Source organism: Acanthopagrus latus, chromosome 10 (assembly GCF_904848185.1).
Source record: "Acanthopagrus latus isolate v.2019 chromosome 10, fAcaLat1.1, whole genome shotgun sequence".
NCBI lineage: Eukaryota > Metazoa > Chordata > Actinopteri > Spariformes > Sparidae > Acanthopagrus > Acanthopagrus latus.
In genome coordinates this window covers 16,718,240-16,742,578 of record NC_051048.1, presented here as the reverse complement: position 1 = coordinate 16,742,578, position 24,339 = coordinate 16,718,240, and the positions used below count along the sequence as shown (strand labels likewise).

General features: G+C 42.3%; 2 protein-coding genes across 5 annotated transcripts in view; one reads left to right on the top strand and one right to left on the bottom strand.

Annotated features, from left to right (window-relative positions):
- The window catches only part of si:dkey-85k7.12, a 97,800-nt gene extending 89,730 nt beyond the window's left edge, over positions 1-8,070 (top strand). Inside the window, exons 18-20 of the mRNA XM_037111607.1 lie at positions 1,061-1,321; positions 2,502-2,665; positions 3,296-8,070. Of these exons, the coding sequence (XP_036967502.1) occupies positions 1,061-1,321; positions 2,502-2,665; positions 3,296-7,171 (4,301 nt within the window). The 3' untranslated portion in view covers positions 7,172-8,070. The remainder of the gene's footprint in view (positions 1-1,060; positions 1,322-2,501; positions 2,666-3,295) is intronic.
- Positions 8,071-8,101: 31 nt separating this feature from the next.
- The window catches only part of nlgn2a (neuroligin 2a), a 188,036-nt gene continuing 171,798 nt past the window's right edge, over positions 8,102-24,339 (bottom strand). For 2 of the 4 annotated variants that reach the window (XM_037111608.1, XM_037111609.1), the window contains 5 exons: positions 19,036-19,221; positions 15,589-15,854; positions 15,060-15,213; positions 13,701-14,067; positions 8,102-13,343 (listed from right to left, as the gene is read on the bottom strand). In XM_037111608.1, coding sequence (XP_036967503.1) covers positions 12,518-13,343; positions 13,701-14,067; positions 15,060-15,213; positions 15,589-15,854; positions 19,036-19,221 — 1,799 coding nt within the window. In that variant the 3' untranslated portion in view covers positions 8,102-12,517. The remainder of the gene's footprint in view (positions 13,344-13,700; positions 14,068-15,059; positions 15,214-15,588; positions 15,855-19,035; positions 19,222-24,339) is intronic. The other 2 variants (XR_005077265.1, XM_037111610.1) reach the window with 2 other exon arrangements.

Below are 24,339 nucleotides of genomic sequence, written 5' to 3'. Positions count from 1 at the left end.
CTGTTTCTCTTAGTTTCAGTGAGAAGCAGTTTGAATAATCTGGATAAAGTGTGGGATGGCTGAGAGTGAGCCCACAGTGGAGAGCTCAGAGGAGGAGGTAAAGTGGTAGTTTTCACAACTCTTAAACTTAAATAAAAACCCCTAAATAATGAATTGCAACCAAAACATATGTTTTCCTATCAGGTGTTGATTTGAATTATGCACTTTATTACACTTAAAACTGCATATGTGTTTCAATTATCAAGGACTTCTATGATGCACCTGATTCGTTCCCTGAGTTATACTGTGAGGAAGAAACGGACACCTCTCTTCAGTCTGACTGTAAGTTTCACTGCAAACGACTGATCCAATTTAATGCTAATTAATACATGTTATAATGTAGGGATATAATGAGATGCACTTTATAATCAGGCCATCGACCAGTTCAGAGTACATTTAGATCGGTATAGACGTCCACATTTCGGTGTAGTTGTATCTTTAATATTAAAATCGATTTCTGATTCATATCAGTGATTTGTTTACATCCCAACTGTAGAACAACATCAGTTATGACATTGTGTGACAAGTTCAAGTTCCATGTTCAACAAATGACTGATCCAATTGAATGCTAATTAATACCTGCTATAATGTGGAGATGTATTGAGATGTACTGCTCTTTTGACAGATGTCCCTCCCCCAGAAATAACAGCTGTCAGTGTTGCTCAGGAGACTGTTTCCTTTGGTATAACACTCACTGCTGACTCTGTTAAATATAAACTGGAATTAGAGTACTGCTGTGAAACCCAGAGAGACAGTTTGATCAGAGACGACTCCAGCACTGTGGAGGTTGAGGGACTGATTCCTGGGACTGAGTATACTTTCAACATCACAAGGATTGCAGACAATGGAAATCGAAGCAAAGCAACCTCGCTGTCTGTCTGCACAGGTAAATCCGAAAAAGAAAATGAATAAGTTTGTATTGGTTATTTCCTGATTTGGCAGTCAAACTGCTCTTTAAAGTGCAGGCAAACATTGAAAGAACTTGAAATTCCAGTTGTAACCGACTATTTTGTGCCCACAGAGCCCAGCCCTCCTGTGCAGATTGCAGTCTATCAGGTCAGCAGTGACTCACTCTCTCTGCGATGGGACCCCCCTGCTGGTGAAGTTGAGAGTTATGTTGTGACTTGTTGCACTGAGGGAGAAATTGTGCAAGAGACGACAACAGACACAAACAACCTGACTCTCAGCAACCTGAGTCCAGGGGAGAGTTACTCTCTGCAGGTTTCTGCACAACTGAGGAATGGAAGAAAAAGCAAGCCAGCTGTAACATCTGCACACACAAGTGAGTTAAAGAAAATCACAAGTGCATTAAAAAATGAAGAATTATTTTCAATTCAGACACGTAGGGACAACATTTTTTTTTAATATATAACATGACATAAAATACAATCCTACAGAGATGAACTATAAAAGTGAAATTCAAGTAATATTAAGACCCCTGCACTTGAGTAGTGTAACAACAAAAATACCTTCTCAGGGCGATGTGGGTTTGCAGAGATGTTGATTGATGGTCACTAAAGAATGGGTGACTGCCAGCATGTAATACATGACATACATGACATAATACATGATCCTTTACTGCCAAAGATGGTATGTAATACCTCAGTGATATGTACCAGCAATGTCATGAGCAGGTCTGTACTGGCTGAGCAAACCCTTACATTAGCTATTTCAATAAAGACCCATGAGGGCCTTCATTGATGGGTTAGGCACAACAAGGAATGTAAGAATAAGCACAAAGTATGGTGTTGGTTCTCCAACTAAACTTATGGAGACAGACTGGACTCCCGATTTCCGGAGTTCCCCAGGGTGGCACAAAATATTACTGCCACAGCAAAACTTGAGAGATGACAACATATTATCTTACTGCCACTCTAGGAATGTGTGAGATTTGTTTATTTCTTTTTTTTGGGGGGGGCATGTTTGTCTACATTACAAATGCAATATTATTATTATGGACTCAGTTGCTCAAGTGCCAATTAATACATGTAAATAGCTAAAACTATTGCAGTGTAATAATGCAACAAACCTACAGTAAATCTTCATGATGTTTATCATGTTTTATATTTTTTGACAGTACTTTTAGCAATTATGATTTAATTTCACAGAGAATTTTAGAGATTGATGTCTGCAAGGCTGCATCTGTCAACTACAGTATAAAATACTATACAGAGAGGTTTTTCAGTCTCATTTTGAAGCTGTGGACAGTTTTCAAAACACAGTCGGTATACCACTGACATTCAACAGCCTGAGAAACGGAAGCCTCCACAAGGAACATAACGTGAAAATTACCTTTACTCAAAATAACATAACACCTTTGTGAGGGTAGGATTGAGAACTGCTGTATGAAACTGCATTAGTTTTAGGTAGGTGCATGTAGTGAAGAGGCAATAAACTGTGATTCATGCTTTAGAATATTAAAACAGCAAATGATGTGTTTATCATTGTTTTCATGTCTACAGAGACAAACCTTGAGAGCTTATTGGAGGATCTGGGGTTGGAGCAGCACTACAAAGAGAAGCTGTCGCTGAGCACAATACTTCAGATTGAGGAGAAGACCATCACTGATAACACTGCCAAGTGTAACTCAGATCTTCCAGGGTATTTTCTAAAGAAACTGATGATGGTAAATGTGACAGCTAGGAATGTGAAATGTCCATCTGCAAGTGAGTCAAACTTTGGTGATCCACTGTTAGATCTTGATAATCTAATAAAAAGTAGAACTTCAGCTGACACACTAAACCCACTTGACATAATCACAGCTCTCTTTCTGTGCTCTGATGGTTTTGTACAGCAGGAAATGGCTCTCAAAATGTCCATGTGTCAGTTCTCTGTGCCTCTGCTGCTCCCTGATTGTGACACAAAGCAGTGCACACTCATGCTTTGGGCCTTGAGAGACATTGTTAAAAAGCACAGACCTCAGTCACTTTCAGAATCCAAGGGCTTTATTGAAGACAGGGTCGTTGTCTCTGAACTCCCAATGATATCTTTTGTGAGACTGGGTGAGTGCTCCTTGTCCAAGTCAGAGATCCTCAATAAGCTTCTTAGCAATTCTCAGCAGTATCATGACACCTTTGTTCACTCTAACATGGAGTGTGGTGACAGTCCAAGGAGAATATCCAATGGACTGACTGAGATTTCTTGGTATCTTCCTTGTGGAAACAAAAACATGGACATTTTCAGTGAGCCAGTAGCTGTAGCTAACCTTCGTGGGGACATTGCCTCATTTGAAACACAATTTTCCTTTTTGTGTCAGACATCTGCAGCAGTTTTTGTGTTCTTTGACCGTCTGAACTCGGACTATGAGCTGCTCATGAACCAACAACACAAGGCAGAGATCTTCTTGGTGGGAAACCATCAAAGCAATTTCTTCAGCATGGATGGTCTAAAGAAGGTAGCAAACAAGTTCAGCTTGACTAACAACAACATCCTTTTGAAGACTAAGCACATGAATGATGCAGACTTCATTAAAAATCTGCGGAGAACAGTCAGCAATGTGGTTGAGAACTCAAAGATGAAAATGGGCATTGAGCAGATGGCTGACATTGCCCATGAACTGGGAATCTGGGTTGATGAAGACTGTCCAGAATGCCAGACTGCCAAGAACAATGCTGATGCCATCACTGCAGAAATTCAAGACATCCTGAAATATAAAGATGCTCAGCTACCCTTGCAAGGTCAAATATGGAAAGAACTGTCTCGCTTAGAGAAGGAAGAATTTAGGCTACGAAAAGTTGGGTCTGAAAACATAGAAAAGTACAAAAGTGACCTGCAGATAGAGAAAGAAAAACTTCGTAAAGAACAGAATTCTTATGACATGTCAAATGCAATGTCATGTTTCATCCAAGCAATATCAAGCCCAGGGACAGAGAGATCCTACTTCCTGAAATGGCTGCGAATGAATCTCGATAACTTGTCTCGAGAAAAACTGTCTGACCTCAGGGAGCAGTACAAAGAAAAATCCAAAAATTCTGAGAACAAAGAGGAAATCAAAGAGACTGACAGACAACTTTCCAACAGCTCACTGGGGACTGAACACTTCTTCCGTGAAATGGGTCAGATCTATGAAGCTTCACTTTCCCTTCCAGAAGATAACCCATCTCGTCAACAGTTACAGCATCTGCCTAAGCTTTGTGCAGGACTGTTGCTTGATGGATTTCCCCTTGAGCTTGTAGATGGAGATGCCTCCAACATACCTCTCAGATGGGTGAGTGATGTTCTCTCTCAGCTCAATGACCTGGTGTCTCCTAAGAACAAGATACTGGTTGTCACAGTTCTTGGAGTTCAGAGCACAGGGAAGTCCACTCTCCTCAACACCATGTTTGGAGTGCAGTTTGCAGTCAGCAGTGGTCGATGCACTCGAGGTGCCTTCATGTTGCTGATCAGAGTCAATGACGATGTTAAAAACATTCTCAAATGTGACTACATGATGATCATTGACACTGAGGGCTTAAAGTCACCAGAACTCGCACAACTGGACAACAGCTATGAACACGACAATGAGCTTGCAACACTTGTTGTGGGGCTGAGTGACATCACCATTATTAATATTGCAATGGAGAACTCAACAGAAATGAAAGACATCCTACAGATAGTGGTGCATGCTTTTCTCAGGATGAAAGAGGTGGGCAAAAAGCCCAAATGCCAGTTTGTTCACCAGAATGTGTCAGATGTTTCAGCCCATGAGAAGAACCTACGAGACAGGAAACTGCTCTTGCAGCAGTTAAATGAGATGACGCAGGCAGCAGCCAAAATGGAAAAGAAAGAGGAGAACAAGAGCTTCACTGATGTGATGGAATACAGTCCAGACACTGGGAACTGGTACGTTCCTGGTCTCTGGAATGGAAACCCACCAATGGCACCAGTCAATGCAGGATACAGTGAGGCTGTTTATGAGCTCAAGAAAAACATTATCCAAATGTTGGGAAGTTGTGAGTCGTCTGCTAATAATATCTTGGAGTTTACAGAGTGGGTGAAAAGCCTGTGGAATGCAGTGAAGCATGAAAACTTTATCTTCAGCTTCAGAAACAGCCTGGTGGCTGATGCATACATGAGGCTGTGCACAGAATTCAACAAATGGGAATGGGAATTCAAAAAAGAGATGTACACCTGGGTCAGTGCAGCGGAAACAAGAATATCAAACTTTGGCACAGTTGCTAGAAAATCTGAGAAATCTAACATGTCAGATTTTCTCACTAGTTTGAAAAGTGAAGCTTGTGTTGTGTTGTCCAAATGGGAGACAAAGCTTCTTGAAAATCTGGCAAAGTACTTCAAGCAAACAGAGGGTCATGTCTATCTAGTTGAAGCATACAAAGAAGACTTTGCAAACAGTGCAAAGAGCCTTCGAAGAGAAATGGAGAAATCTGTAATCAATCAGCTCACAACAACAGCGGACTTCAGAGAGGGAATGACAAAACTTGACAGAATCAAGGAGAAGCACACAAAGCAGCTGGAAGAGAGAGTGCATGGACTGATTGAAGAATGTCGGAAAAAACAAGTTCGCATGACAGACAAAGAGCTGGACGAAGAATTTGATCGAATGTGGAATAAAACACTGAATGAACTGTCTCCCTTTGAACAAAAGGCCACAGATGTCATTGCAAATGTGTCCAGCTACCTGAGAACAGATCTATCAAAAAGGGGGAGTCATGTTTGTGATTTGCTGAGTCAAAAAAGTTTGCAAGAATGTGGACTGGAACCTTTCACATACACTGTAGAAGGGTTTTTTAAGCAGTGCAAACACAAACTCACCAAGTTCTTACACATAGAGGATCATGTTGCAGCTTTACAAAACATAGCTGACCGTATCATAACAGATTGCACACAGATCATGACTGAAAAAATGGAAAGAAAAAACAACTACCATGACACTTACATCGAGGAGATCCTACACACGATCGATGAGAGGCTGCAAAACAGTCAGAATGTGAAGACAGGGATCAAGTTTGAAGTTTATCTCAAACAGCACATCTGTGGATATGCAGCAAGACAGTTTCAGAAAATGCATGAAGATTTCCTGCGTGACAACGATCCCTACAGATGTCTGAATCAAAACAAAGAAAAGTTTCGTGCTGGTTTTAAGGATGTGTTCCATGAACGAGACCAGTGCCAGAAGAAAGCAGAAGAATTCACACAACGCTGCTTGAGGCCTGCAGTGGAAGACTTTGTGAACCGTTCCTTAGGTCCTGACATCATTGGTGAAATGCTGACAAGTGAGCAGTTCAACACTCGAATGTTCCTCCAGTATTTGATTTTACTGGATTTGCTCTCAAAGCATGACTTTAAAAACTATCTGAGCTATATTTGCTCATATGAGGAGTATGTAAAGAAATGGATATTTGACCAAATAGTGGATCGCTTCTCAAATCATTCTAAGACATTCGAGTTTGAGGATCGACATGTTCTCTCAAGTATCAACAGCATAAACAATGCTATCAACAAAGCTAAAACAGAAAAGAGTGGCAACCTCAAGACATTTGTTGAACATTTCTGTCAGGAACTTGGTGATAAACTGGTCATTTCCCAGGATGCTCTTGGTGCTTTCTTGATCCTGAACAATGCTGACCAGGAACAGTTTGCTCACTGGCTCTCTGGATGTGTGAAGGACATGGCACAAACTCTTAGGAAGAAGTTCAAAGAAACAAGCATCCAGATGAAACTAAAAGCTCTTCATGTGAATCCTCAGAATGAGCTTTTCACCAGAGTGATCGGCTGTGGTAAACAGTGTCCATTCTGCAAAGCACCTTGTGAGGCAGGAGGAAAAGAGCATGCAGAACACTGGACATCACTACATCGGCCAGAGGGTCTGGGTAAATACAGATTTATTTCCTCAAACAAACTTGACCCTGACATATGCTCTTCTCTTGTGGTCACTAATAGTACTTTTCGATGTGACGTTACAAACTATGCAGATCACCCTTACAAACGTTACAAAGAAATTTTCCCTGACTGGAAAATCCCACCGGATGCTAGTCTCCAGGCATCAGACTACTGGAAGTATGTAATGCAAACGTTTAACAAGAAGTTTGCAAAAGTATACAATGCTGAGCCCGCTGATATTCCAGAAACATGGAGAAATATCACATATAAGCAAGCAGAAGCAAGCCTCAAAGAGTCATTCAACATCAAGTGAGGGTCTCCAGACTTTGAGGTTACACAGGCGTATCCTTCTCACATTCATTCATTCATCCATTCATTCTCCTATTTTGTCGTTACTTGTTTTTTAATGCTATTAAAGACAATCACAAATAGTAACTTGTTGTATATAAGATGTCAAGGTTGAAGATATTATCAGTAAACATGTATCTTTTACCACTATGACTTGCAATAGGGATATAAGAAATCACTGCAATTAGGGCTTACCTTCACCTGAGATCGCATTTAACATCTGAAATGATTTGCTGTAATTCTATGTTTATGTTAAGCAGGACATATTTACATGTTTTTTGATACTTTAAGTCAATGTGCTTGTCCAGTAGATTACATCTGAGTCGGAATTTATGATTTTGTGTGCCAGATGAACGTCATTATATTGTAACTGAAAAGATGTACACACTTAGCCTTGGTCCAGATCTTTGAATCCACTCACTCCTCTGAGTTGACTAATTCTGAATATGGAAAGAGTGTAACAGGGTGACTGTCTAATTTTCAGATAAGTCAAGGCAGCAAAAAGACAGAGAAAAAGTTTGCTTTCGTTAAATTCAAATTATATATTACATGAAGTTGTTTTTTGTGTCTCTCCGTGATGTATGACATGTTGCATATTTTTATGTATTTTATAGATCACTCATAAAATATTGCCATTTTAAATCATTTTGAAATCATTAAAAGATCATTCATATTTTAAGTGATATCGTCAACATATTATGAAACAAAGTTCGTTTTAATAAAAGAAGTTTATGTAATCTTTTTTAAACTCAGAATTTAGTATCTTTTTTTCATTTCAGTGTCTGCTTCCATTTTTAAAGAACTTAAAGGATAATGTATTCTATATGTGGTTGTGGTGTATTGTCAATATATATGCATAACTTCTGGCAGCTGGTTCAATAAAGAGACAAAATGGTCAGGCTGGCTATGAATGTCTTTAATGTTTCCCAGATCAGAATCACAGCATACAGTGTATAATAACTTCTAAAGTAAACAGAAATATCATCACCTCATTTATTTATATAGTTTTACTATACTTTTTTTTTAATAATCATCTTTTTTTAAAATCCATTATTTAACAATTTTCTTCATCTCAAGTCTTGGGTTTCTGAATTCAACAAAGAATGTAAAAACAAGACAACAGGTGCATCTTTGCAATGGAGACCAAGCTGAAGGTTTATGTTGAGTGTGTCACTGACTTCATGTGCGTTTGCCACTGTGGGGTGTTAACCATGTACTTCCATTTACCACTGACCTGACACAGGATCTCTAAATAACCTCAGTGATATGGAGTCACCTTGTTTTGCTTGGCTGACTGCAGGTTTGTTGATGTTAAAAGAATAAATGGAAATTCAGCCTCAACAGTGCAGTGAGTCATTTTATAACACTGACGAGGTTCAGTGTGTGTCCACATGCATTTAGTCTGATCGTGCTCAGAGTCTGAAAGTGCGCAGGACATTTCAGACTTTCTGAACATTTAGTCCATCTCCAGACTCTCAGACATGAAACTCTTCACTGCTACATCACATCACTGTGAGGTTGACACAACCTCCACAACCACAATGCAACACAGTGTGTGGAAGGGAAAAGTCAGAGCATCTGTGTGATCTCATTAATCTATGAGGATATGAGGCATCTTATGGTATGAAAGCCCTCGTGTGTGTCCCCACATGTGATTAACTGGCTACATGTAAACACTGCTACATGTGAGGTGAGCTAACATTTATTTGACTGCAGTTGTGTCTTAGATTAGAAATCCTGGCTGGCCAGTTCCTTCCACCATCTTAACATTAGTTAGCTGTTATATGTTGGATTTTCTCAGTGCTCTTGGTCTCTGAGATGTTCCTCAGCCCATGAATACTCTGAAGTCACACAGATCAAGCAGTAGATTCATAGTTGGATCAAGATGTATTTCAAAATAAAAGTGTGCTTAAGCTTAAAAAAAGGTCACGAAGCCACGGAGTAGTTGATCCTTCTCCAACCTCAGAACAAAGAGCAATGACACCACAGACTTTCGCTTCAGTGGTTCTAAATTTAAAAATGTAATATTAATTGGGAATTAGCAAATGCTAACTAACGCATGTAGACCACCTGCAGGGGAGATGAATGTCAGCTACAGTCCCTTCCTTGGTTCAGAATCATGGTGCTACAGGATGCTAAGACAAAGTCTAAAATAAGTCATTTGTGATGGCATGAAAAGTGATCTGCAGCAAGCATTTTCTTTTTTTAGTCACTAATGAATTTTAAACATCACACTCGTGGCCATTTTTAGCAAACTGCACCTGTTGTCTTTTGTTGTCACAAAGAAGCATTTCATTCATTCCCTCAAAAAAAAAAAGAAAAAGAAAAGAAAAAAGGAAAACAAACAAGAAACTTAATATTTACAAATATTTTGTCTGTTTGATTCTTACACTTAAAAATGTACAGTTTTGATCCTCTTCCAGATGTTCTGTCCGTCTCTGTCCTGCCACCCAGTTTGGTATTTTTCTTCTCACATCCGTTTTCCTCAGAGTGGGCAGACCGCAGTGAATCTGTCACAATAGCGCCCTCCAGTGTTAGCTTATAAAATAGACAGGGACAAAGAACAGAGCAAACTAAATACCTTTGTTTCTGTTCTCACCTCCAGTGGTGTCATTGTAGCTGTGTTGTGGTGAGGTTTGCTTCACAAGCCCTCACTGCCCCCCTTACCTTCAGGAGTGAGTACAAAAGGGTTCACATGGATCTGATCAGACATGTCAGATCATCTGTAGCAAGGTGTCCTCCTGGCAAACATTGTGGGTAGAAAGATGGCCATGCCTTTTAATGTCCTTATTTACTAGAGATCAGTTCATCCTCCCTTTTGATTTCTACATTTAAGGCTGTGAGTCTTTCCACTCTCTTCCCAGAGTCTCATTTCCACAGTGCGCACCTGTTGTTGTGCTGCTGTCCGTCATCTGTTCCTCAGCATTTATCCACCTGCAGCACAACCAAGTCAGTTGTTTTGAGTTTTACATTGTGCACATTTCCCTTCCATCGGGCCTACAAAATCTCTGACAGGGGCGGCCAGCTATATCTCTCCCCTTCCAGTCCTCCCCACCACCCAGTTAGGCAGTAATAAAATAGAAAACAAACAAACAGGCTAAAGCTAGAGCACAAGCAAAGACAGCACCGGTGACTAACTTCTCCCATACTGGATGTAGGCTACCATGTGTTCCTGTGGGCTCAAATAACAGCACATCAGTTCAGTTAACGTACAGTATTACCCATGATCCATGTTTGACATATGTAGCAGAAAATCAGAGTGGGGCGTCGCTGAGCTTGCAGGCCTGCTCACCCTCTCTCGTAAGAAAAGCGCAGAACCAGAAACAGCACAGCACAACTGTGTCACTTTTACCCTGTTTCAGAGATCCAAGCCCTCTTTTCATCTTTCAGCTCTGCGCTGCAGGGCGGTGAGACCCACTGGTTACCCTCAGTGTGCTTAGAGTTTAATTTACAACTGATGAGCTCAAACAAAGTCACTAGTGAATTAACCCTTGAATGTGAGGATAACAGCAGAGCTGAGCTGAGGTCAGAAATTGTGGAGACCAACACTGACACAGTGAAGTCAGGTGTTTTGTGGACACAGCAGGGAGGTTATGGGTTATAACCGTATTATGGGTGTCAGTTTTCAATACAAAGCTAGTGGACTGACAGAGAGAGTAAGTGATGTTCATACAGAGGGTGTTTGGGTACGCAGCAGGAAGGAGCTCATTTTGGAGTTTTGGGGATGATCCTGCCTGTCTGCCTCTCTATCTCTTATCTGTCTAATTAGGGCCCACCTTTGCCCATTTGAAGCAGCTCTGATACCACATACACACAATCATACACACAGACACTATATCTCTCTCAGGCAGACATCAAACAGAATATGCATATGCTGGAAACAGGGGTGCAGACAGGAGAAGGAGGGTGTACGTAAAAGAGCAAAAGCTGCCCATCTCTGCTTTGTTTCTCACCCTCGCTAAAATACAAAAATAACTCTGAGAGGCAAGCTACAACAACAGATTTGGTACCTGACATACCCTACGAAAACAATCACCTAAATACAGATGAAAGGAAAAGTAGCTACCGTCGGATGATGGGCTTGCGGTTGGCACGCTGCATCATTTGGGTGGGGAAATACCATGAAGGAGAGAATAATCGGAAAGTATGTTCACAGTTGTTGCTTTGACTCTAACATCTTCTGAGATTTGTGGCAATGCCTTTTTTAATAAATGGGTGTTGGGAGGTGAAGAGGATTCCTTAGGTTACTACAAGATTGTTATGTGTTGTTCTTCTCTGTGAGGGAAAAAACAAAAAACAAAATATCCAGAGTGGACCGATATGATTTGATTAGATTTGGGAAACGTGCATTGACAGATACAGTGTTCTTTCCCACGTCATCATCTTTAAAAATAATTCATGCATAGATCCCCACTGAGAAAACCCATTTATATACTTTCTCCTTTGTACACATTTATATATAACTATATATAATATCATTTCTCTATATCTATATTTTCAGCAAAAGATTCTTTCCACAAAAAACAACAATTAAACAAATGCTTGAAAAAAAGGAACAGAAGATGAAAGAAAGAGAAAAACACAATCGAGGGCCAGTTTGGCACTTTGTCATGAGAACACACAGCATCTGTTAATTGACAGTAAATAGGAATACTCTAGAATTTTCTTGACTTTTTTTCTCCCTTGATGAGAAAGCAAACACAGTAGTACACACTTGGCACCAAGAATGCTGGTAGAATGAAAGTATCAGATATCAGTGTTTTCATAGCTATATGATTACTGTACGTACTCTGTGCCCCCTCCTACAGCTCAGTAGTTTATGAATCCTTAGAGCAAAGGAGCGTTGGGAGAGGGAGAGAATCACATGTAGAATGAGAGGAACAAAGCAGGAATAAGACACAGATGTAGAAAAGAGAACAAGATATGCACACCAGGGAGAGAAAAAAGAGAAGACAAACAAAGTAAAAAAGGGAAAACAGCGAGGGGCAAAAATAATTTGTCCCTTTGACAAACATCAGGGGGGGGCTTGAGTCAGGAAACAGTAGACCATCTTTGAAAATAGTACTTCTAAAAGATCTAAGTCAACCCCCAAACTAATCATCTGCTGCCGTGCAGTTCAGTTACTTTTCCACACGCCACCAGTGGAGCTGCTCAGTTTGACAGCACATGATGGAAGAGGTGGAGTTGTTTTTGGAGAAACGAGAGAATAAGAGAACAGAGCGAAGGCCCACATCCAGAGGCCTCCCTTCTAGATCGGTGGCAGAGCCAGTCTTCCTGGTCCTTAGGTGGCACTGTGTTGGGCCAGTCCCTACTATACCCGGGTGGTGGAGTGGGGGTGGGGCAGTGTGTTGTTGTGGCCGGTGGAGGGGAAGGTGTTGAAGGCATGAAGAGGCTGCATGCTGGTTATAGTACTGGGGATCATGGTGATGGTGTTAGGTGTCATCAGTGGCACGTCGTCGGGGGCACGGCGCAGTGCCAGTGTGTAGTCAGGCGGGCAGGCGGGCCTTAGGATGTCATGTGGTCGGAGTGGCTCCATGTCATGGTGAGCATCATGCTCCGAGTGCTTCATCTGTAGGGACATGATCTCCTCCTCCTGGCTGTGAGCCAGGTCATTGGCAGGTCCGCCCCTCTGAGGAGACAACCGGTGGCGTCGCATTTCATGCCGCTTGTCACGCTTGTAGTAAAGGGCGGCAAAGGCCAGAATGTTGAGGAAGAGGAGCGATGCCCCCACAGCGACTGTAACACTCAGCTCAGTGGAGTAGTCACGGGTGTCTCCAGGGAAGAGGTCCTGGGGTGGACGCTCTGAACCCTCAGGCTCTGGATCAGAGGGGAAGGTAGGGTAGATGTGACGAGGGGTGGTGCGAGGGCCAGGTGTTCTAGGCCAGGTTCTGCCAGGGCCCTGTGGCGAGCGGGTAGTAGTGGGGAAGAGCTCTTCATGCAGACTATGGAGGTGGGGGACTAATTCCAGCCAAAAGGCCACCTTGTTGGCCCGATAGTTGTCTCTAACGCGAGGTTTTAGGCCAATGTGGAGGTACTGCTTGTCCTTAGAGTTGAACTTGGTCCAGATAACCTCTTCAAAGCGGTTGGGCTTGGTGTGAATGAATTTGGTGTCCTGAGGGACTGGCAGGTTGGGGTCCCTATTGGAGGACGGGGAGGACATCACAGACATAGTTTTCAAAACAAGGTTTTAATCAATCTGATTCAAATATTTCTTCATTGGGTCATTGAAAAAACTGAATACATACTTCTGTTTTAAGTTCTTCTTCAACTTCGAGCAAAGTGAGACAGGGCTCTCAACTTTTAAAACTCTAACAAAATCTGATTAGTGTGGTCAGCCTCCAACCATAGGCACACCTCTCTTATTTACAGGGAAGCAAAACCTTCAAAAAGTCACTTTAAACTCTGCTACTGAAGAGGCACTACACTAGCTGCTTCATGGTGCAGTAAAAGTGCAATAAGAGACTGAATAAGATGTAATCATTAGCAATGCTTACCCAGTCTTGGCAAAATTGGTCCAGTAAGTCATAACCACAGCACTCAGCATCACATCATTCTTCGAGAAGTTGCATGGGAACAGGTCTGTGGCACCGATCATGGGCACGCCAAACACGTACGGTATCTCATCTCCATGGGCAGCATCAGCCCATTCGGGTCGTGTCTCGGTTTGGCAGTGGTGGTAGAACGTGTAAAAGTAAACCGGAGACTGAAACTCGGCGTGGAGTTTTGCGGTGGCCACTGCTGGCGCCACCCATTGGTGGTCTGTAAACAGAGCTAGGAGGGTCTTCCTTCGCATGTCCCCATTGTCCCTGTCTGCCCAGTCTGTATACATGAATTTAATGGTCTCCCTCAGGATGTCTTTGCCTGGAGGTTAAGACACAGGAGAGGAGAAAGAACAAGGAAAAAAGGATAAAGGGATAGGGGAAAAAAGAGAAAATTGTGATAAGTTAAGAGGAAAGTATCGACGGGGATAGGACACTTCCAGAAGTCAGAATAGTAAGATGTAAACAAAGTGGAGAAAGATAGAATAACTCTTTATAATAGAATTTTAAAAAATCAAACGGTGGCTGTATTGGTACTTATGTGTGGGAGATATAGTTGAGAGATACACTGAAAGGACACACTGAACAACACAAATGGCAAAAGAGAAAATATGCCTCTCGCAATGAGTGACAGGCACTTGAGAGGGAGCGTGACTATATTATCCAAATGCGTCTGTATTTTGACTGTGGCCCGCTGTGAGGGGTTTGCGGGCTGATCTGTTAGGAACAACAGCACTGTGATTGCGAGCTGGCTGCCTGGGGGATGATGAGACACAGCATTAGTGCCCACAGAGCCTCAAAGGCCAGAGCACAGGCCCACCATGGTGAAAGATAATCTCAATGATAGGCCTTGTGTTTAGTATGCCCATCTTCGTTGATGCACTTTCCTTGGCTCACATTTGATGTCTTTTCTCCTTCTTTGCCCACATTGTGTTTTGGAAACTTGCATCTCCACTGAGAGCTGCGACTTTTTGGCAAGAACATATGATAATGTCAAAAAAATAAAACAAATTACACACCTTTTTTTCCCTGTATTGAGCAATGTCACATCTAGCTCAGGCATAGGAAGATATTTATTGTATTATCTGGTATGTATAGATCATCACATTATAATCATAACTTGTGCCGTTTTCTTTTACCTATGATCTTTCTGAAATTGTTCCTTTCAAACCAGTCTTATGTTTGTAAACTCAGGAAGATATCTAATGGGGATCTTAATAAGCACAAACGACTATGACTCACTGCAAAGTTCTGTCTAGTGAGAGGCAGTAGAGGACATGATATGAAAATGAGTATAATGTTGGCATTCCTTACCCTCGGGGTAGCCATAGAGGTTGTCTACAAAGTTAGAGATGGTGTAGTCGAAAGCTGCAGCCGAGATGCCGTCATTGTCCTCGCTGTCATCCACAAATTTCAGACCCTCCCCTTGGTTCACTCCTATGAGGATGTCATAGTTGAGGAACTCCCCCTAGTGGTTCAATAGGGGAAGAACATGTTGAGTGATTAAATTGTATTTGATGAGCAGGGTTTTTTAGTCACAGTTTCAAGTCATCATTACAATTTGAGTTTTGTTTTGTGTATTAATCCGTCAGGTCAAATCAGTTTTGTTCATGTTTATGGTTTTTATGTTTGTTCATATTTATGTTTTCATATTTGGTCAAATATATGCCCAGAAACATAAATAAGCAGGGTAAGACAGAGACAAGAAATCTTGTTTGTTTTATTACCTCTGTATATTTTCATCAAAAACATTAGATTTGCTCCATCATAAGATAGGACCTCAAATAGAACTTCTACAAAAACATCCCCAGTGCCATGTTTGGTATTGGTGCCAGACTCTAACCTGCTGCATGAGGATCTCAGGATCATCAGGCACCACGTCTCCGTCCACCACGGGGCCAAAGGCGATGTGGTAACGAGCTGGCTGGATGTCCTGGTCCACCAGCTCCCTGAAGTTCTTGCGCCTCAGGCAGTCAACAAGGTCGGCCGTCTCTGTGTAGGTGCAGCCCACCTTACGGGCCAGGATCTTGGTGTACTTGAGGGGCTGGTAGTTGACAGACCAGCTGGAGATGGCAGTTCCACTCTGGGCTATGGCCCTGTGGAACAGACCTGAAAGAATAGATGGAAAAGATGCAGTGTTTAAATTACTATGGGATAATTTCTGCATGTTACTATTCTAAAAATATGATGGTGATCTCACTAAATTCTCCCCAATTCCTTGCAGGCAAGATGGAGCTCTCTCAAGCTGTCTGACTAAAGAAATGTAAACCACTTTCTTATTCACATTTTTTTTTAATTCTGGGAGACACAGGACAGGACTACAGACCTGAAGCATCTCAGATAGAGCATGCTATAGTGCTGTAATGCAAAGATAAGAAAGCAGGCACAACTGTGAAAAAGCTCATCTGAGATGTCAAAAGAGCCATTTTCCTCTGTCATGTGTTAGCTGTTTCTTCTCTCAGATTCTCTAGCTGTTTCTCCCTGCCTCTCTTCCTTTTTGTGTCTCCTTAGTTCTGCCTGTCCTGTGCCGTTTGAACCACTCAAGTGGCTCGTTAAGGGGCCGCCTGCCTCACCTGTTTCCTCTCTCATTCCTTTTTTCTTTCTTTCCCCTCTCCTGGGCTGAAGATTGGTCAGTTAATTATTGAGCACAGCCGCAGAGCCCCTTTCTCTGGGAAATCAATTATAGTAAGAAGTAGCTTGGAAACAGCTATACCTACATATCTGCGCTGAGAGAGGCAGACAGAGAGGTGGGGGTTATTTAGGTATTATTTCATTCAGCTTCAAAATCAGTTTCTTTGTGACTTCCTAAGTGCTTCTTGCCTTCCCTGCACAGTAACTCCCTCTATTTGCCTTCCTATCTTTTCTGAGGTGCCATGTCAGAGCATTTTCTGGGGGCTTTCTCATTTGCCTCTTTCAACAATTTAATTATTCCATCTCATCTTACCATAAACACTGTTAAAAACGTACCATGGCTACTGTCTCCACCTTTATATCCACACCCTTCATCATATCAGTATCACAACCCTTCCCTACATCCCGCCTGCCACTTCCATCCTGCCATCCATCCTGTACATGTCTGCTGTCGGGCTTGATTTGCTACGCTGTGTTGTTGACATGATTGGTGTGCCTCAAGGGTGGGGATGACACACTCCTTACCTGGCATCCCTGGTGGGGGAGAGGGGGGAGCATGACAGACAGGCAGCGTCTAGAGGGCTGATGTTACACCGTTAGATGCTGATGAGTACGAGGACGATGAGGACGATGATGGGGTGATGACAAGGCGAAGGCATGAGAATGGACAGGTGGTAGTGTGAGGGGGGCTGGTTGTCAGCAACAGGAGACAAAGGGTTAATACAGGCTTTCTCCACAGTTAGGGTCCCTCTGCAGCTAAAGTGGGGTTCCCCTGAAAAAATGATGATTGAACTACAATGACTGAAAAAAATAATAATAAAAAAAATTAAAATGATATTTCAAGTGTAACATTTTAGAGAATACATTTCTTAATTTACCTTTTCAGAACTAGGTGAGATGATTCATGCCACAATAATGCCTGTATGTCAAGTGTAGACCTGGAGCTGGGAGGTAATTAGTTTAGAATTAAGACTAGAGGAAGAGGAAAACAACTAGCCTTGTCTGCTTGAAGTTCAAAAACACTTTCCAAGGAATCTAAAATTTACTCATATATATATTTCTTGTTTGTTTAATCCATGGATAAAGATAGTCTAGCTGTAACATTTTCTTGCTGAGTCAGCAAGGCACAGAGCCCTCCCAGAGTGGAAAGTAGTGCAGAAACACAGGGCAGATAGATTCAACTTTTGCAGTGCAAAGTGTAGTTACAGCATCTAAGTCCCTGTAAAAAGTGTTTATTACTCCTCTTTAGCACTGTGGATAGGCTAGCCATTTACCTCTCGATTCCTGTCTTTATGTAAAGCTAGGCTATCCATCCTGACTCTGGCTCTATACTTTATGCATAGACAAGAGTGGTATCCATCTTCCATTAAAGTATGAGTCTAACATAACAACTGGGGTCTTGCGATGTTTCTAACTGCTAAGCGGGTCACTCGTCAATGAGGGAAAATGGCGGGCTACGTCTGGGTTTTTATAAGGGTTAGCAGTGGTTATGTCAGTGGTTATTATAGAGGTTGTGTTAAATGGACACAGTGACACGGCAGCATCGCTAAAATGCTCACTCAAGCTTTGACACCACACATTTGTTATCAAGGCACATCCATGCAGACAGACTAGTCAGTCAGTTAGACACATGTTGCATGTCTTCTTGGTGCTTCAGACACACACATATCCACACACTTACACATACACCCTGCAGTTATTGAAACAGCTATGTGGTTGTGTGAACACTCTCTCTCTAATCTCTCTCTGTCTTTACACCCACCATTTCTTCCCTGTTTCTGTCCTTTGCAGTTTGTGTGTGTTAGATGGAAAATGAACAGAGTAGAGGAATATTGAGGTAGAGTCCTCGAGCAGCGTAGGGAACGGAGAAGTTACGATTGAAGGAGGACAGCTTCAAGAACAGCATGATCAAAGGCGGCGAGTGCGTGACCATTTGGCTGTGGGTCGCCAACTACACTGATCTCAATTCAGATCAAAGTCGATTGGTTCGCAGGCCTCTCTCTCTTTTGGTGGTGCAATGTTAACACTGAGCCCTCAGGGTGTGTTGTTGGTAATGGGGAGCACGAGGTCAGATGGATATAGGTTTTCGACCGAGGGAGAGACACTCGGCTGCAGAGCAGTGGACTGTTAACAGAGCCGGGAGCATGTGCCAAGTCAGGTAATGTTGGATCTCCAGTACGATTTATACTCCATAGACATGAATGACATAACGTAGATCAAACCTGGACTCGCTCATTAGCCACACGACTGCTTGAATTCTTCAGTTCACAGGACAAGCAGCGGTTTCCTTTGAGGATAGCGGTGTCAAGCGAACATCACAGGACTTAACGATTTCTGTGCTGGATGCTGGCTGAGGTTCCATTTGACCACATGGGCATGGCAGGACCTCAGTGATTTGATTACATTTTGCATTGGATAAATCATGGGTCATCCCATAACTCAGGGGTAAATGAGGCACAAAATACACCATGACTACACTGAGCATAACCGCAGTAATTTCAGCAACAAATACAGGAAGGTAAATAATTGTTGAGCATCTCAGTGGGTATATCGGACACGGCAGGATTGACTGCCTGTTTCCAAATAGCATATAGAAGAAAAATGGATGTTTTACCAAGAAAACAAACAAGCAACAAAACATAGCAGAGTCTTCCGTTACCCTCTGAATGGTGAGAGAGGATCAGGAGGTTGACACATGACGCTCCAGCGCCGGAGCCGAAAATAGTGATCCTCTCCGGGTCTCCGCCGAAGTGGCCAATGTTCTCATTGAGCCAACGCAGGGCCTGAATCTGGTCTAGAAGGCCATAGTTCCCCTTCGCAGACTGATCACCAGTGCTGAGGAAGCCTGAGGATGAGGGAGGGACGTGGACAGGTGGGGAAAAGAGCAAAGGAAGGAAGATATTGAGGAGGAGGGGATGTACGGACAGGAGAGGGGTAGAGAAAGAAGAGAGTGACAAGATGACGTTAGCATCAGAAACTTTAGCATTTAGTACTGTCTGGTAAATGTTCACTACATTGGCATGTGCATCAGCTTCTGACTAGCTGCATGACTGCAGAGAACAAGTGTGTATGTGTCCAAGTGTGCAAGTGTCTGTGTGTTTGCTACACCCTCATTCATCGGCAAAGCGTGACAGAAGGTACACAGAGACAGCAGAAGGAGGGACAAAATTGCTTTTTCAGCTCCTCTCTTAATGACGTTTACTCTGTCTAATGGCATTGAACAGGGTCCTCTGCACAAAGCCACTTACAGTACAGCAGCCTGCACTCCCAGGAATATAGGTGACCTTAATCTGAATCACACCCACAACTGGATTACAAGTGATGACATATCGTGCTTGGAATTTGGGATTGTAAAATGTCTGTCTTCCTTTTCTTTATTGTTATCGCTATGGATGTGACATTTTCAAAAGCAAAAGAAGATACCCCTTATTTTAACAGTGGAGCATTTCACCGATAATCTTTTGCACAGCAAACATTTTGACTTCCATTCATAACTTTATTGATGGCTCTGTTAAAATCCCATACAGTCCCATTAAAACCATGACACTGTGACAGTGAGCAAAGATGCACATGACCAGGACCCCTAAACCGAAGCAGCTAAATAGAGTTCAGCCATGATTCATTGTGCTTTTCCTACTGTGACGTGTCCAAATGTCTTCCAGGTCTTTATATAAGAAACTAATATGGCATTATATTCCTTGTCCCACTGTGCTTGTCCTATATCATAGAGGAAGATGTAAATGATGTAAATCCCATACCTACATGTTCTTACTTACTTACTTACTTTGTCCAACCTTACTGAGTTTAATCTAGGTAATTTCTTCACTGTCATAATTGTTGTTTTATGAGTTGACAAGTGACACGAGATCCCGTTTGCACATCACATTTGCGATCATTGAATAACAGGGGAGCTAACATCCCTCAAAGCTTCTCTGTGAGAGAATCGTCCATTCATCAGAGCATTATAATTATAGCTCACCCTTTCTGTTGTTAGTTGACATTTGCCTCCCATGATTACCACTGAGCATTTTCGATTGTTCCTCCAAAGACGTACATCTTTTCTGTTTAAGTACCCATTAATTGTCAGCCTCTCAGAACCTAATGGGACTCCTAATTAGAGCTTTATTAAAAGGCAGGCGCACAGGAAAGGTCATCCGTTAAACCTATACAGTAGAGGTTAAACACTTGTTTACAGCTAGATGCTGGGATTTGTTGGAACACAACCCTACAGTATGTGGTCTGCTGTGTGCTCCAAATTAGTGTTCGAGATGCTTTATCAAGATCTCCAATTAAACCCCACACAACATCACAGGCAATTCATTACTTGTTCAGGGCTAATGACATTGTAAACTAGGTTTAGGTAGGCAGCTTGTTTGGAGGATGATGACAGGATATGCCTTTCAAGATGTATCTTCAGAATCCTGGCATAAATCTGCATTTGTAGTAGTGGGGTTAAGGATATCAGATACAGAAACTGAGACATGCAAATAAATAAAACTAAGTTAAACTGAAATGACATGTTTACTACACTGAATAATTCTTGCCACAATTACACAAATGATATTACCAGGAATGTTTTTTTTTTGTTTTTTTAAATGTATAAATGAAAATTGCAGTGACAGGCATTTGTCTGGCTGAATCTCACTTAATACAAACAACTCCTGTTGAGAAAAGCCAGCCTGCTGCTTTGGCTGTGGATGAGGCGCCATCTTGTGGCGACACCACGACAGTTACTCTGGACTCTCAATATTATGGAAATCACAGGGGCACATTGGCTTCAAAACCGTAATGCAGAACAATATAATACACAAAGGTCGATACATACAATTAAGGCACGAATGTAAAAGCTGTAATTGAGACCGACGAGAAAATTACAGTCATAACAGCTGGAGGCCAAAGAATTGCACATGACGCAGTTTTAATTAGCAATTAAGCTTGCTGGCAGAAAGACAAAAGGACAGAAAGAAATGGATGCACGTAATGACGTTTAGCTTACTCACTTAACCCCTTTCATCAGCAACACACCAGGATAACCAGGAGGGACAGCTACACACTGAAACTGGATTATACAGCAATAAAAACATCTTTACATTAAGTACATGACGCGCTGTGTCAGCCGCTGGCAACTGCTGAAAGGAGCTTTCAGTGCACTTGGAGGGGCGTGGCTTATTAACCTCGTCAGCCAATTAAAACTGACCCAAGGAGGGTAAGAGAATTTGAATAATAATTTGGCCACAGTATTTGATAAGTGAATTTGCAACACTTATGTTTAGGGCTTCAACCAACTGGAGTTAAATTACCTTACCTAATCATTTCTCTCTCCACACTGCAGGTAAGACCCAAATCAATCAATACTAATCACCTCCCATGCTCGATGAAAACGAAAGGGATCGAAGCACATTATCAGTGAGCACATCATGCATTTAGTGTTTGAGCAGTTTCAGAGAGAGGGAAATGTATCAATACCTAGAATATTAATGTGGTGAGAATACAAACTCAGAGATATTTATTTGTTTCCGTGACTCAATAAACAAGCTGCTCTCAGAAGAAAGAAAGGTACGCAGGACACGGTTTCGAAGCTAGAAAGGTGGCAGGGTCCGCCAAATATAAACAAAGTAAAACAGTATGAAGTGGTGAAAACAGTGATGACCTCTCTTTAGCCCCTCCAAAAAAAATATTAAAAAATCAGTCAATGGAGATCTTTCTCTTCTGATTGATTTTTTTTCCCCATAAAACTACACAGAGCACCTTTGAACACCACAAATAAGGGTGACATAAGTAATCTGCAAGTAGGCCCATTTATTACGCCACAGTAACAAGCTGCCTTATGTCCTTCGGTAGACACCGTCACATACTAAACATTACCAGTTATCATCCATGTCAGTGTAGTTTCATATGAAGTCCAGTTCCAGTGGAAGAAAGGTTGTCTAATGCTCTGTTTTGCTTTTTAGTTACTGTTTTTGTACAAATGTCCACTCTGCTGGTGGGACATCAAAACACTGAAACGGGCCAGTGCGGCGCCAGCAGACAGCCAAGATCCCGGCGTTATCTTGTTACAGCCAAAGCCGTTGTCTTTCCCGCACCTTCACGCTGCGTCCATCTGACTGCGAGTCGGCGTGCACAACAGCGGGCCACTTCACCCATCCTCTATAATCTGATAAAAGGCCTCGAAAAAACCCAAAAAAAAACCAGAGGAGCTGGTTAAAGCGCCGCAATGCAAGATGAAAGCGCGGCTCTGCATGAATAGCCTTTAAAATGGCTGTGGTAAGGAATGGTGGTTAGAGGGGGTGAAGGAGACAGAGACGGGGAGTAAAGGAAAAGAAGAGAAGGATAGTGGGTGTTCTGTGAGTCCCGGATAGAGGCACAGTGTTTCATCCTGCCTCCAAGACACCAGGGGTTGGCTCACACACACACACACACACACGCACAGGGACACTGATCAAAGGCTGACACTACAGAGAAGAGTGCCTCCTTTTCTCTCCATCTCCCTCTCTCTTCCACACACACACACACACACACACACACACACACACGACGCATACATGCGAGCACCCAAAGACAGAGGAATAATGCAAATATATTCTTTCATCCCTTCTCCTCCCATTCGCAAACATAAACAGGGAACACTATGTATAATCATTCAAGCATGCTGGCGCCCACGCAGCCTTTGCGCGTCCATTTGTCTGTGTTTTGAGCAAACGCAGAGTAAAAACTCCTGTGTATCCATGCTGCAGTCACAACAGAGCAGCAACGAGCCTTCCTTGTGCCATTAGAGAGCTGCTTATAGAGCCTCGTACAGGTTTTGCTGTGTGCATGAAGCCATACGCGTCGTCGTGATTGGTTGGGTGGACGCAGAGGTGGGTGCACGTGTGGCTTTGAGCGCGGCCACACGTGTGATTATCGCACCTCCACCGTCTCTCTCTTTAAAAAAAAAAGAAGAAAAAAAAAATGTCCCCCCCCCCATCTCATCCTCAGCCTCCTTCTGTACCTTCACTCCTGTTTATCCATCATTTGGCTCCCTTGGGTGTTGCTGTCCCTGGGGGGGTTTCTATCCAGTCAGAGGGTAATGGCGGGTGAAATAGGGGTGCCATGGGCCAGATCGGACACGATGTATGGCACAGTGTGTGTGATTGTGTGGATAGCACATGTGCACAGGCACGGTAATTGTTTTAAGTCATTCCTGTGTCTGAAATCAATTGAAAAATCCCCCTGTGAGTGTCATTATCGTGGTATGTGTACGTTGGATCCATCTGTGAGGCTCCTGGTGTTATGTGGGATGCCATCCCATGTAGTAAAATCGTTTTACCCAGGTACCATGACGTGGCACATTACATGTTGGTGCAAGTGATGACACAAGTGAATGAAAGTCATTTTCAATATGGATTTTGCCTCCACAATCTGCACATTTCCAGTACCTTAGCTCACCAGGCTTTTACTGATCCTGCCTACACCAGCAGCCAGCTCTGAGCCTATTTAACAATGTGTATGATTTATGATGATGGATTTGATTTAGAGATAATTACGGTTAAAGGGTCAGGTTTCATCCAATATCATACCGTATAAAACATTTTTTAAATCTGCCAGATGTAGCTATGGCCACCTAAATACAGCAGTTTTTTCTCATAAAGATCCATGCATTATTCCCTGAGGGATTAATGGAAAAATGCCCCATCTCAAAATGTTAAATAGAATGACAAAATATTCCTAGATCTGTCCCTTTTTCTTCGGGATCCGGCCCAAAAGTTTTTCGGGTCTATTCTGGATCTAGACCCATCCTCCATCCAAGTTTCGTGGAAATCTATTCAGTATTTTATGTGTAATCCTGCTAACAAACCAACCAACCAACAAACAGACCTGGTGCTTAAATTTGAACTTGAAATGTTGCTTATTATAGTCAGTTATATCTAATACTACCAAGACTTCAAAACCAAGCTTGCCAGAGTTTTAAACTGACACTCTGAAG